The sequence below is a fragment of the Bombyx mandarina genome, chromosome 11 (assembly GCF_030267445.1).
Source record: "Bombyx mandarina strain Sakado chromosome 11, ASM3026744v2".
NCBI classification, from domain to species: Eukaryota; Metazoa; Arthropoda; class Insecta; order Lepidoptera; family Bombycidae; genus Bombyx; species Bombyx mandarina.
In genome coordinates, this window is record NC_143218.1 from 406692 (window position 1) to 421334 (window position 14643).

The 14643-nt window shown below is 36.2% G+C and overlaps 1 protein-coding gene across 1 annotated transcript in view; it reads right to left on the reverse strand.

Annotated features, from left to right (window-relative positions):
* The window catches only part of orb2 (cytoplasmic polyadenylation element-binding protein orb2), a 77626-nt gene that overhangs the window by 39547 nt on the left and 23436 nt on the right, over window positions 1–14643 (reverse strand). Inside the window, exon 2 of the mRNA XM_028184358.2 lies at window positions 13196–13280. Coding sequence (XP_028040159.2) covers window positions 13196–13280 — 85 coding nt within the window. The remainder of the gene's footprint in view (window positions 1–13195; window positions 13281–14643) is intronic.

Consider the following 14643-nt stretch of genomic DNA (forward strand, 5'->3'; position numbering starts at 1 on the left):
CGTTCACAGCACGAGAAACATAATCTTGACACTTTTGAACGCAACAGACAAATTAATATAGGAACGGTTTCGTGGAAGAACGTGAATTATCACTACATAGTATAAAACTAAGTCGCTTTCTCTGTCCCTATGTATGCTTAAATCTTTAAAACTACGCAACGGATTTTGATGCGGTTTTTTTTAATAGATAAAGAGTGATTGAAGAGGCAGGTTTATATGTATAATAACATCCATTAAATAGTGGAGAAATCAATAATAAATTACAGCTTCCGAAGCGAAGCGAGGGCGGGTCGCTAGTTTATATATATTTTCTATAAGTATACCGTGAATATGTAGGTCTTACTAAAATTACTTTGAAGATTAAATCAAAATAAATAGTAGAAAAGATAGTATGATGATAAAATGCAAATTTTCTGTGAAGACACCCGTCTTGAGAACGTTTGCATACTTTTGCCGCTAGGGGCGCTGATCCAACTGCACACAAATTTGAGTTAACTTTTACGTTATCGAGAACGTTAAAAAACTCGCACTAAGCACACTAGGCATACACACAGCAGGCTAGTTACTGTGGCTTTTGCCGACAGTCAATTCCGTGACGTGATATAGCATTGAGAATCAACGAGAGATGCTATCTTGAATCGATAAGTTTATCGTTACATGGATACGTGTTTTTAGACAATATCGTAATCGCGTAACTTCGTTTATAAGAAGTGTTTGGCGTTAAAACTCGAAGCGATGTTACCGCCTGAGCCCAATGAGTTTCTCGCCGGATCTTTTCAAGGGATCGCGGTTCCGATCCGGTAGTAGATTCTGCGAAGCACTGCTCCTGCTAGGGCCAGTGTAAGCAACACCTTCGGCTTGAACCCCGAAGACTCACTTACATGTAAGGATAACGCTGATATAGCCTCTCAAGGCTATCAGCATAGGTAGGTAGGGAAACAAGAAAAGTTAGCGCCTGCTAAAGACAAGTTGTAGGCGTCAGAAATATTTCCAATTCCACTTGGGATTCATAATTGGTACATCAATAAATGAACGAGACCAGAATGCCAAGACGACTACTATATGGTAAACCAAAGGGCCGCTGATGTCGTGGCATGTCCAAACTCCGATGGTTAGATAGCGCAGAGCACGACCTCAAAGTTGTCAGGAACTGAAAGGAGAAAGTCCTGAACTGAGCAGTCTGGAGAGGCATACTGGACCAGGTTAAGGCCCACCCTGTACTCTAAGGCCTAAGATGATGATCAATAAATGAACCATTCACAATTTACGAAATAGAAACACTATCGACGCACGTTTTCTTGTAATCATTCTTTGAGATTGTACATATTTACTGTATTATTTTGTGCAATGTAAGTTATTGAAATTTTTAATAAGAAACTACTTTGGTTGAAAGTCACATGTGATCGCGATCTTCAGTAGTGAGGCAACGATGAAGAAGAATCATGTGATTTAAAGACACAAAAACCCTCCTATCGTATTTGTTTATATATCGCGCCTTTAGAATTAATTATGAAGACCCAACTCAAAATATGTGTTTTTTGGAAAACAACGATTAAATTTCTCAAAACGAAAAAAATGTAGAGGAAGGGGACGGAGTGAAAGAGACCGATGGATAGCTTTGTCCCTTTATAAGCTACTTCTGGTCATTTGATTACCAAGAGTCGCTGATAAGGGTCGCTCTAGGTCCATTTTTGAATTGAATTTTTGAATCGACGAAATCTAAAAAATTCGAAATAGTTTCTATAGTTCTAAAGGTGCGATATTACCTATACTAGCGGTCCGCGTAGCTTAGGATGCGTGATCAAGGAAAATTATCAACATTCTTATCTAAAGATAATTAAAGAGTTTCCCGGGAAATTCAGAGGGTACTAAGTAACTAATACTATCATTTAAAAACAAAACCACGTCAATCTGTTGCTTCGTTTCCACGTGAAAGAGGGATAAACAACACACGTTTTCACATTTTCTATTGTTATTAATTTTACGTATGGACACAAGTCCAAATATCCTACTAATATAATAAACTCAACGTGCAAAGCACTGCTCTTACTAGGGCTAGTATTTGCAACGTCCTCAGGTTAGAGCTCCGTGAGCTCACCTACTCGCTCGGATATTCTCCGAATAACCTCTAGAATAGAGAACCTCTAGAATAACCCCTCAAGGTTACTAGATTAGGTAGAAAAGAAAAGAAAGTTTGTAAGAATGTATGGAAGTATGTTTGTCACTCTTTCAAGCAAAAACTACTTAATGGATTTTGATGAAACTTTACATTAATATATATTAAACATCAAAATAGCATATAGGCTATAATTTATAAAGATACAGTGTGAATTATCCAAAATATAACGATAAGTGTCAAGTGAGTAGGAAAAAAAACTGCCATTCTGGCGTGCGCTGCAAAAACCGTTGGAGTTACACGTATATAATGTATAAAGGAAATGTTTATCTTAAATAGTCCTAAAGAAATGTCCGCGACAGCATATATCTATCTTTTATGTGTAAGCCATTATCGTTATCGTTTTATCCGTAATGTGAATTTTCAAAGCACTAGCTCAAGTTAAGATTTGTATAAGAGAAAATTCAATAAAATCAATCGTAAATAATGGGCCCCGAAGCGAAGCGACGGCGGATCACTAGTGTCAAATAAACCATAAATAAAAATATAAGTCTTTGTGGCCTAAAGGATAAGACGCCCGGTGCATTCGTATCTAGCGATGCACCGGTGTTCGAATCCCGCAAGCGAGTACCACTTTTTCTAATGAAACACGTACTCAGCAAATGTTCACGATTGACTTCCACGGTGAAGGAATAACGTCGTGCAATAAAAATTAAACCGGCAAAATTATAATTTGCGTAAATACTGGGCTCCAGTAACTACTTAACACCAGGTGGGCTGTGAGCTAATCCACAAATCTAAGCAATAAAAAATAAAAAATCACATACTTCTAGCGGAAAAACAATAATATGTATGTATAAAAAAGAATAAGGAAAAGGGAAGTCCGTGAATGAAGGGTAAATAATTATTTAATTAGCTCACATCAAAATGTTAACATCTTATTTATTTATTTATTATTGTACCAAAAACGTCGAAATAGATTGATAAACATAATTAAGTGGCGCCTTGACCGAAATCCAATAAAAATGCATCAAAATTCGTTGTGAAACTAATTTAAATTGTTTTTGCAAAGTGATCTTTCAAAAATATCATAAAAAAATCGGGTAGATTCACTAGTGACGTGCATAGATTTATCAATTATATTTTACCGTCTCCGACAAGATAATCGTCTTTATAGGCAGACGGGCATACAGCCTAGCTGACGGTAAGTGGTCAACGTCGCCCACGAACACCAGAGGCGAGAGCGAGAGGCACAGCCAAGCAGCTGCCAATTGTTTTCAACACCCGCGATTTATTCTTATCGACAATTTTAATGCACTCACAACGGACAACACTAGATCACTAGCGCGTAACAATACAAAATCAATTACGAAACGAACCTCCACAATCGATATATCGACCTTGAAACCCCTTATCGACGTGTCGCAGCACTACACGTTGCGTAACAATACGTTTTCACTGCGCATCCGCAAGGTCGGGCGCGATGTGTGAATTGGCGGCTCTAATTTAGCCGGCCTTTTTAACCGACTTCAAAAAAGGAGGAGGTTCTCAATTCGACTGTATGTTTCTTTTTATGTTTGTTACCTCATAACTTTGGACTGGGTGAATCGATTCTTTTTTTCTTTTCTTATTAGATTCTTTTTTTATTAGAAAGCTGACGCTTCCCATGTGGTCCCATTTCAATTTAATCCAGTTCTGATAATGGTATCCATGAGAAAATACAAGTCTTAAATTTGCATTAAGTAGGTGCGCGAAAAATATATGAATAACTCAATAATTCAATATCACGCCAACCGATTTCGATATTGTTTTTAGTTTAAATTATTTTTTCTGGAATTTCTTTTTTAATACGCTTTTATTAGCTTCAGACGTATGTATGTTAGTATGTTAGTATGTAACGGAATCTTTGAACATGATTTTGACCCCCTTCAAAACGTCGGATAACGAAATTTGGTATACTTATTAAGGACCGATGACAAATCAATATTAAAATAAGTAATGAACAAAAAATGAAAAATTGAAATTCAACTAAAAAATTAAAAAAAAACTAACAAAATACGCTTTTATAGAAAATCCCACTAAAATATAGAAAATAAATTTGAATTAATTTGAATTAAAATAGTGTAAGAAAAAATGATTTTATTGTAAAAAAAGTGAGGGGTGCATGTTATCAGTAGTTATAAATATTTTATGAACAGATATGAGTAGAAGGGTTATTTTGATAATATCCTGAAAAGCACCCCACGCTTTTTTACAATAAAATCACTTTTTCTTACACTATTTTTAATTCAAATTAATTAAAATTTATTTATGTTACAATTGAAGCCGGTAATTAAAACCATAACTATCTACAATCTATCTACCATAATCAATTAACTCTTTAAGCAGTTTGGACATCGCTTTGGTTGGAGCAGCAAATTTGAAATGTATCACACATTTATTTATCAACCAATTTTTTTGTTTGACAAAAAAATTTTTTTTGTTTTTTAGTGCCCAAATCATTAATTACCACCTGTCAAACTATTCTCAACAGAACGTAATCGATTTTAATGTCATTTTTGGGGAAAGATTATTTTCATTGTACAAAAAATAATTGGTTTCAAAAGTTTACGCCACTAGAGAAACTTCGAGAAAATTTAAAGACATTAAGAAACTAACTCATTAATAATTAACAAATCGCACCTTTTTCGAATTGAAGTAAGTGGCATAACTAAAAATTTTAAGAAAATGATTTTTTTATAGTTTGAGCGATTTATAAACATTGTATTCTATCATTTCATAAAATTAAAGTCTCTTTTAGTCTAGAAAAGGACAAAGATACTTTTTCCGTCTCATTTAAATCAAGCGCATTTAAGGTATGCGACTTAAGACTTAAAGTATTAAAATCGAAAGTGAAAAAAATTACAATTTTTCAATTACATTTTTGGCGTTAAAAAAAAAATGTGAGCCGTCACGGGACGCCTGGCAGATGTGAAACATCGACATTATTTTGTAAAATTAATATGCAGAAATGAACAGATTGTGATAGGAACTAAATATGTTATAATGATAAAATAAAATATTACGAAAAAATAATTTGTTTTCAAGTAAAACACAGGTTATGTGCACTGTAGTAAACAACACTGTATACACTACGGAGTATACACTATAGGTATCCGAGCTCAGTGTAGCGAGAGAGATGGCTTAACGCCGGATCGAGTGGGAGAGAATCGCACAGTCGATTGCGCATGGCGACGCGTCGCCACGGCATGCGTCGCCACGCCAGAAATCGGCTTTACGTGCGGCTATAGATGTTTCACATAAAAAAAACAAGAATTTTGGATTATGCCTCTTCAATTGTATAGATGCGAAATATCAATTATTATTTACAAACCATAGTTTTCAATTTTATTATTAAAAATCCAAAGCCCTTTTTGTTACCAACCAGAACGCGTAGAGTAGATCTATACATATAAATAAAATTGGAGTGTCTGTTTGTAATATTGAAATAACCGATTTTTACTACATGCATATGAATATAATAATATACATAATATACGGTACATACATCAAAATACTTTTTTTTTTACTATTTTTGTCTGTCTGTTTGTTCCGGCTAATCTCTGGAACGGCTGGACCGATTTTGACGGGACTTTCACTGACAGATAGTCGATGATATAAGGAGGATTTTTTAGACTAGCTTCGCCCCGCGGCGTCACCTGCGGTACGACAATAACCGCGAGTAACATCGCGGGACTCACCTATTCTTCAATATAAATACATACAAAATAACGTAAAAACGCATTCGATAGAGTTCGAAATATTTTTTCAATTATTAATTAAATTAAATCACAAATTGTCGCACAAGTAAGCAATGCAAATATTGCTCAACACGGACAGACTAGTTCACGGCTCACCGGACATTGAATGGTTAAATGGGAAGTCACAGTCTTCAGTGCGTTTAGTGCGAGTTTTTTAACGTTCTCGATAGCGTAAAAGTTAACTCAAATTTGTATGCAGTTGGAACAGCGCCCCTGGCGGCAAACGTAGGCAAACGTTTCAACTCCATATAAATTCGAGTTAACTTTTACGCTATCGAGAACGTTAAAAAACTCGAACTAAGCATACTGAGCCCACACGGACATGTACGTACATATGTAGGTATGACCACCCCGTTTATTTACTATGCAGCGTACTACCAGCCTTAAAAGCTGAGCTGAGACTTAAAGCTTACGTTGTTAATGTCTATGGACTCCGGCAACCACTTAACACCGAGTGAGCCGTGAGCTTGTCCTCGTATCTAAGCAAAAAAAATTTTTGTCGACAGCTTTCGTGGCAGTAATAAGCGAAGTGTTGGTATCTATTACGCTATTTATTAGCATTACTAACGCTACCTACTAAGTGGAGGGGCGAAAAAAAAAAGTTAAATTATAAAATAAATTTCAGTTCAATAAAGTTTGAGTGCCAATGGAAATTGTAATTAAAAGACACGCACAATTTTATGTATAAACTTTTGTTGGTTTGCCTTTACTGAAATCAATTCGATTTGTATATTATTTATATGGAAATTCCATAGTGTGAGTATTTAAAAAAAACGGCCCCAATTATATTATTGTTGAATAATTATATTAATTGTGCTACGCTAAAATAAAAAGTGTGATTTATAATAATTGTAAAATATTTTTTTTTGAGTTTAATTAAAAGTGAACCTTATCGCGTTAGTTAATAATTCACATTTTTCCACATACACAACAAAAAAAACACAGGTCACTGCACTCCAGGATTTTAGTTTTATTTTTTTTTTAGTTGTTTCTATTATAAACGACCGGACACTTTAGTTTTAACCGAAATAAGCAACCGCCTCCACCCACTTTTGAACACTTACTGACAAAAATCAGAAGAAAACTGACAGCACCGAAACACCAGAAAATACGACTAAATTAAATTTCCGCACTCAGTACTAAAGTCAAACCGTTCGTGCGTCTCTGTAATTAAGTAGCTTAGGCGGTTATGTCGAAATCGACCGAATAACGACGACCTCCAGATCGGCTTTAGCTGCAAAGAGCCGCGGTTCAGAAATTTCTGGACGGTTAATCCCGAGGTGAAGTAATTTTAGAATCGAGTCTATGTTAATTTTAGTTTGTCTAGCATCCAAAACTGAAATGTCAGCAGCTAATGTGGTTATTTTGCATTGTTTTAACTGTTATCTATAAGCTAGTAAAGATAATTAGTAAGTTTTTTTCAGTTAATTTAAAACTTACTTGCGTAATGTATGAATTAATGAATAATAAAATTATTTAAAACGCAAAATGCCATTCTGGGATCTCGATTAAATACGAAATTTTCAAATGAAAATCATAAATAAGCGATGTAAATCTATGGTATCTACGTATAATAGATGTAATCTATATATTAATACGTGAAGCAAAAACTTTGCATCCCTTTTTACGAAAATTGCGCGGACGGAGGAGTATGAAATTTTCCACACTTATAGAGAATATAGAGAAGAAGTGCACAATCCTAATATTTTTTTTAAATAATGCATAAAAGATACATTAAAACAATAAAGAAAACATTACACACACTACATACCATGTATTTGACGCACACACGCATGCATACTATAATTATTTATTGTCAAACTTTTGTTCTTGACAACAGAGTCAAACTGAGAAATACTGAGAATAGATTAAATATTGTTTGTCTTTGTTCATATTTTTTATTGCGTAGTTTTGGCGAAATTTGTGATTATAGAAGTATAAAATACAATCATAATAGTGTACAAACTTACAATTCCAATTAATTATAGTCGAATTTCGACTACTGCGGGACCTCTAGTTACGGATAAATTCGTGAGCGACACGCGATAATCTTGGAAATTTCGAGAAACGTATTTGTGATAATATCCGCGTGGACAACACCACCCCACCCGAACCATGAGGTTTTTTTTAATGCTTAGATGGGTGGACGAGCTCACAGCCCACCTGGTGTTGAGTGGTTACTGGAGCCCATAGACATCTACAACGTAGCCGCCACCCACCTTGAGATATAAGTTCTAAGGTCTAGTTACAGCGGCTGCCCCGCCCTTCAAACCGAAACGCATTACTGCTTCACGGCAGAAATAGGCATGGCGGTGGTAACTCTCGCGCGATCATTTCCCTTCAAAGGGTCGTCCTGAACATTTTTGACATAAGTCACAACCACCAAATACCGGGTAAGGCTATTAGCGTAATTAAGCCAAAAGAGTCCAGTCCCTGTTTTATTGTTTAAAACGGTAATTCAATTATTTAATGATAACAAATACTCATATTAACGTTTATTTTGTTGGCGGCGGTTTCGCTCGCGTGGTCTGAGAAATTTGCCAATGAGTTGTGTGTTAGATACTACACTAGACGATGACCGATGGCTTTGCTCGGTTTTTTTTTTGATAAATTGTGTTTTTTAGAAATTATATTTAAATACGAATTACATATTGATAAAATGATGAAATATTCCAAGACGTGGACGCGAATCAGTATCTATCTTTGAATTTTAACGGTGAAAATCACGTAATTTCTTTAAAGATAATAAAATGAATTTCCTGTACAAGTGAAATGTTTTTTCGGGATAAAATATTATAGCCTTTGTCACTCTTCTGAACTAAATACTAAATACTTTTGAACTAAATACTAAATACTTTTGAACTAAATACTAAATACTTTTGAACTAAATACTAAATACTTTTGAACTAAATACTAAATACTTTTGAACTAAACACTAAATACTTTTAAAAAAATCACGTCAAGTTGATGATTCGTTTCAATGTGAAAAAAGGACTAACAAACACACTATTAATATGGATTTGTTGTGTCGAAAAACAAAAAAGAAGGGTGCGTATACTTATGTACGCGCGTAAGAAGTTATACTTTATTTTTTATTTTATTTTTTTATTTTAATCAATTTGAAAAAAAAATCGATTAAACAACATCCTCAAACACGCATATTGGACATCCCTTTTCTTGACATCGTATAAATTCGGTAATTCTCGGTACGGTTCGAAAAGTTCACCTGCGGCTATATTCAGACTCGCCAAGTTACGTCGGTCGTATTGTAATGAGCGATTTAGTGGGCAACTTCATTCTGTTAATTTTGTGTCACGGTGCGCGCGCATCGTAAAATTTCACTCTCATCAATTTTTCGTAACGCGCCTAAAGAAGTATAACTTCAAAAATTACCCTTCCGTTTCATTAAATTACTATAATTGTCAAAGTCTAAATAAAGAAGAAATTCGGTTCACATTTGAAGGAGAAAATATTGTAATGCGATTGCGAAAGGCATACATGGTGCATGGTGTTATGGGTTATAAATATTTTTCTGACAGATATGAGTAGAAGAAGTAAGAAATTATTATTTCAATAATATCTTAAAAAGCACCTTACGCTTTTTTTTAAATAAAATATATTTTGCACTATTTTCAATTTAAATTTATTAAAATTTATTTTCTATTTATAGTTGAATTTTCTATAAAAGCGTATTTTTAAAACTATTAAGTACTTTAATATCAATTCCTGCCTTATCGACTATAGATAAAAATTACTTATATAAATTGGCAAAAATCTTATTTTGCAAATTGAATAATGGAATAATCTTATCAAATTAGTGTATTGTCATCAGTCCTCGATAAATCTACAAAGTTTGAATGAAATCTGGCCCTTTAAAGTGGGTCAAAATCGCGTCTGAAGGAGCCGGTTACAAACATACATACAAGTGAAGCTAATATAAAGCGTCCGGCTAATATACCCGATTCTGAGTTACAAAAGCTCGTAATAATAAATTAACGTTAACTAAGTGATCTTATTTAGTTCGTTGGTTTTAATACAAAAACGATGACATTTGTTAGGAGGCCTTGTTCCGACCCGAAACATGACCAAGGCTACGAAGCGTTGCGTAAGTTTTTCGAATGATATAGCGTTCAATGGAAGAGACTGCATTGGCTTCTAGAAAGAGACGGCGAGATTGTTAAAAACAAGTCTTCGTGGCCTAAAGGATAAGACGTCCGGTACATTCGTATCGAGCGATACAACGGTGTTCGAATCCCGCAGGCGGGTACCAATTTTTGTAACGAAATACGTGCTACGGTGAAGGAATAACATCGTGTGATAAAAATCAAACCCGCAAAATTATAATTTTCGGAATTACTTAGGAGTCCGCAAGGGTATGTACTACGACCCCGCCTATTTCCGCCGTGAAGCAGCAATGCGTTTCAGTTTGAAGGATGGGGTAGCCGTTAGAGTTTGAAGGATGGGGTAGCCGTTATAACTATATTGAGACCTTAGAACTTATATCTTAAGGCGGGTGGCGATTTAAGCTATAAAAAAAAACATGTTTTGTAGTGTGATTTCGGTCATTTTCTGTAAAACTAAAGTCTAATTTGATATTTTAACAAAGAAATTGGTTAATAGATTGCCGATTTCCTTATATAGGTAGACTAACTTAGGTCTACCTCGCGTTAAGCGTTTACCGGGAAATGTCACGGATTTTATGTATAACAGCTACTTATTCTTGGAATAGCAATAAGCAAAAATTAAATTTGTATTTTTTTTAAATAAGTGAACTAGTAATCTAGAGTAAAGGGGTCATTGAAGTCCATAGACATTACAAATTAATTATGGTATAACTATTACGCGGCACAAATCGTCCTTATTAACTAGAAAAAAATTTTTGCAAAACATAGATCGCTCCTTATTTATATAGTCTAGATTACTCTAGATACATTTGTCTCTTTCTATTGTTTGCCTAGTCCATAATCTTTATATCTGTGTCACAGCCGCAATGCTTGGTTGGCGAACACTATCAACAATAGGAACTGTGTCAAGTTGAAAACAATTAGAATTACTATAGCTTCGTACTGGTTTTACAAAAATAAAATCGTTTAGATCTCGAACTCCGATCGCATTTTCTAAAGTGCAAACCGATAATTTCTATGTATTCGACATTTTTAACCCTTATTAGCTTCGCTTGTATACTTAACGAGGGTTGAAAGGCTGTTTGGTTTAAGCGACATTTCGCTTAATACGCAACATTTATCTGTGCAGGTCCGTTTTTTTTTTAGATGGGTGGACGAGCTCTAGTCCCACCTGGTGTTAAGTGGTTACTGAAGCCCATAGACATTTACAACGTAAGTGCGCCAACCACCTTGAGATATAAGTTTTAAAGTCTCAGTATAGTTACAACGACTGCCCCACCCTTCAAACCGAAACGCATTACTGCTTCACGGCAGAAAGAGGCGGGGCGGTGGTACCCACCCGCGCGGACTCACAAGAGGTCCTACCACCAGTAATTACGCAAATTATAATTTTGCGGGTTTCATTTTTATTACACGATGTTATTCCTTCACCGTGGAAATGTATTGTGAACATTTGTTGAGTACGTATTTCATTAGAAAAATTGGTACCCGACTGAGACCTTAGAACTATATCTCAAGGTGGGTGGCGCATTTACGTTGTGGATGTCTATGGGCTCCAGTAACCACTTAACACCAGGTGGGCTGTGAGCTCGTCCACCCATCTAAGCAATAAAAAAAAAAGCGTTTCACCTCCATACTAATTAGAGTTAACTTTTACGCTATCGAGAACGTTACAAAACTCGAACTGAGCACACAGAACAACGTCGCAATACGACATAGTTTTGGGTCGATGGATTTATAATTTTGGGAATACCATAATCGTAATAAACAAATAATTAATGTGTGATCATTACACGATAGCTCGCTCTCAAATACGGCCGTCGTAATTTTAATGATAACTCGAATAGGACACTCCGATAATTGTAAATAGACATGCTTTAACAAAAATCGACTTCAGATAAAAAAAAAATATATTCCAAAACAAGTTAATATACACTAAAAATAATAATCATCGAATTCGGTTGGCGTGATATTGAGTTATTGAGTTATTCATCTATTTGTCGCGCACGTACTTAATGCAAATTTAAGACTTATAAGGTTTTCTCATGGATACCATTATCAGAACTGGACTAAATTGAAATGGGACCTCACGGGAAGCGTCAGCTTTCCAATAAAAAAAGAATCATCAAAATCGATTCACCCAGTCAAAAGCTATGAGGTAACAAACATAAAAAAACATACAATCGAGTTGAGAACCTCCTCCTTTTTTGAAGTCGGTTAAAATCGTGAACGCGCGTCGTCTCTACGTAGAGATAGGTATTGTGAAACATAGTCTTCGTCGGCACGGGTCGGTGGCGTGATGTCCTTTTTAGCGATATTTGTAGAGACAAGGCCGTTACATTTTGTACATTTATTAAAAGTTTCAGTACGTCGATTATTACGTTCCAAAAATTCTGTATACACATTACAAAAAGAAACAGATTAATTTTTCGTAATCATATCTTTTTGTCACGGAGTTCTGTTTTTCAAGTACATCATGTGATTCATTTTTATTATTCTATTTATTCCCTATCTAGTCGGGCGGGTGGCTGAGCTCACGGGCCCATCCTGAGTTTGCTAAAACTAGCCCTAGCAAGAGCAGTGCTTCGCAGAATCTACCGCCGGATCGGAATCGCGACCTGCTGAGAAAGCCCGGCGAGAAACTTAGTGGGCTTATATTTAATTACGTAAGCATAGTAGGCAAGTAATAATCCTCACCATCCCTATATTGTGTTGCTATTTCAGCCCACAGACGTCCACTGTTGGACATAGGACCCCCCAATCCTCGCCACAGATCCAGTCGCGTATTCGCGCAGCATTCAACTTCATTCCTCCCTTCATTACTCTTTAATTTTCTTCGTTCCTTTTTGAGTTTTAAGTCAATTTGAACGCAATTATTGTTTCGTAGGGTTGCCTCTCTAACTATATTTGCAGTCAAAGACAAAACAAATATATTATTAACTAGCTTGTGCCCGTAACTTCGTCCGCGTGGAATGGTTACTTTGGCATAACGCAAAATTTTACCCGCCTCTTCATTTACGTAGAATGTGAAAATATTTTTTCAAATCGACCGACCAGTAGTTCCTGAGATTAGCGCGTTCAAACAAACAAACTCTTCAGCTTTACAATATTATAGTATAGAATAGTATAGATAATGCAATTAAAACTAAACTTACTTTTCATATTTTCAGACGTGTCTGCCCTCATGATGTCCGTTAAATAGTGTTCTAATGAACGCATACTGTCCAAGCCGCTTCGGTCCTGTAACAAATCGTGATCTGAGATTTCTTTATTTGTATTTTTTCCCCCTACCCACTCGCTAGAGGCTATTCCAGCTACGCCTGAACGGATAGGTGAGCTCACGGGCTCAACTTAAGAGAATTTGCTAACACTAGCCCTAACAAAAGCAGTGCTTCGCATAAGCTACCACCGGATCCGCGAAATCCGGAATCGCGACCCGCCGAGAAGATCCGGCGAGAAACACAGCGGGCTGACGTATGAGTTAGGTTGCACATCGAACTCTTTGCCGAGTTCGACGAGTACGGTTACCGGGGTCCCTAAGTCTGCTCTTAGTCTTAGAGCGGAAGGCGTCCAGTGCTGAGGTTAATGGATCAGTAAAAACGTGTTTAAGCCATTTAGCTCTTGCTGTGATAGAAAGGTTCCAAGAAATTTACATGTGCTTAGTAGTGTTTGGGATTAGTCCAGATGTACAAATTATAATTGGTATTTTAAGTATAACTGCGATTGTCTTGCACTTACTTAATCGTTGGTAGCACTGGGGGCTTATGGAGCTCTACCTAGGAGGACTGGCCAAAGCTAGCCCTAGCAAGAGCAGTGCTTCGCAGAATCTACCGCCGGATCGGAATCGCAACCCACTGAGAAGATCCGGCGAGAAACTCCGTGGATTGTGTTTGTATATTAATCGTGGACTGGAGCGGCGGGTGACAGAATACTATGCCGTAAATAAGGGAAAGCCTATACTCAGCATTAGGAAACCGAAGACGAAAAAGATGATTATATATCTAGCCGTTTTAGTTGCAAAGGGCGTTTCTATGTATAGCAAGCAAGTCACCTGTTATTGGGGATGTTAACTTGACCAAAAACTAGGTCATGTTCATGATTACTGGTGGTAGGACCTCTTGTGAGTCCGCACGGGTAGGTACCACCACCCTGCCTATTTCTGCCGTGAAGCAGTAATGCGTTTCGGTTTGAAAGGTGGGACAGCCGTTGTAACTGTACTTGAGACCTTAGAACTTGTATCTGAAGGTGGGTGCCGCATTTACGTTGTAGATGTCTATGGGCTCCAGTAACCACTTAACACCAGGTGGACTGTGACCTCGTCCAACCGTCTAAGCCAATAAGAAAATCCATAATCCGTTTTTAATTATTGTATACACACATATGTATGTAAATTTAAATCCAAACAGCGTCTTTGAGCACAATAACAAAATTTCTATTAATAATACATTGCCAAATAGCACACCCTGTAATTGACGTATTATCCAATTTAAGTCGACCTCTACGTACTGTAAAATTGTTTTGATGTAATAATATACGAGAGCCCGTCATTAATGGTGTTACACGAAAAATCCAAATTGGAAGACCTCTCTGAAACATTCTTATT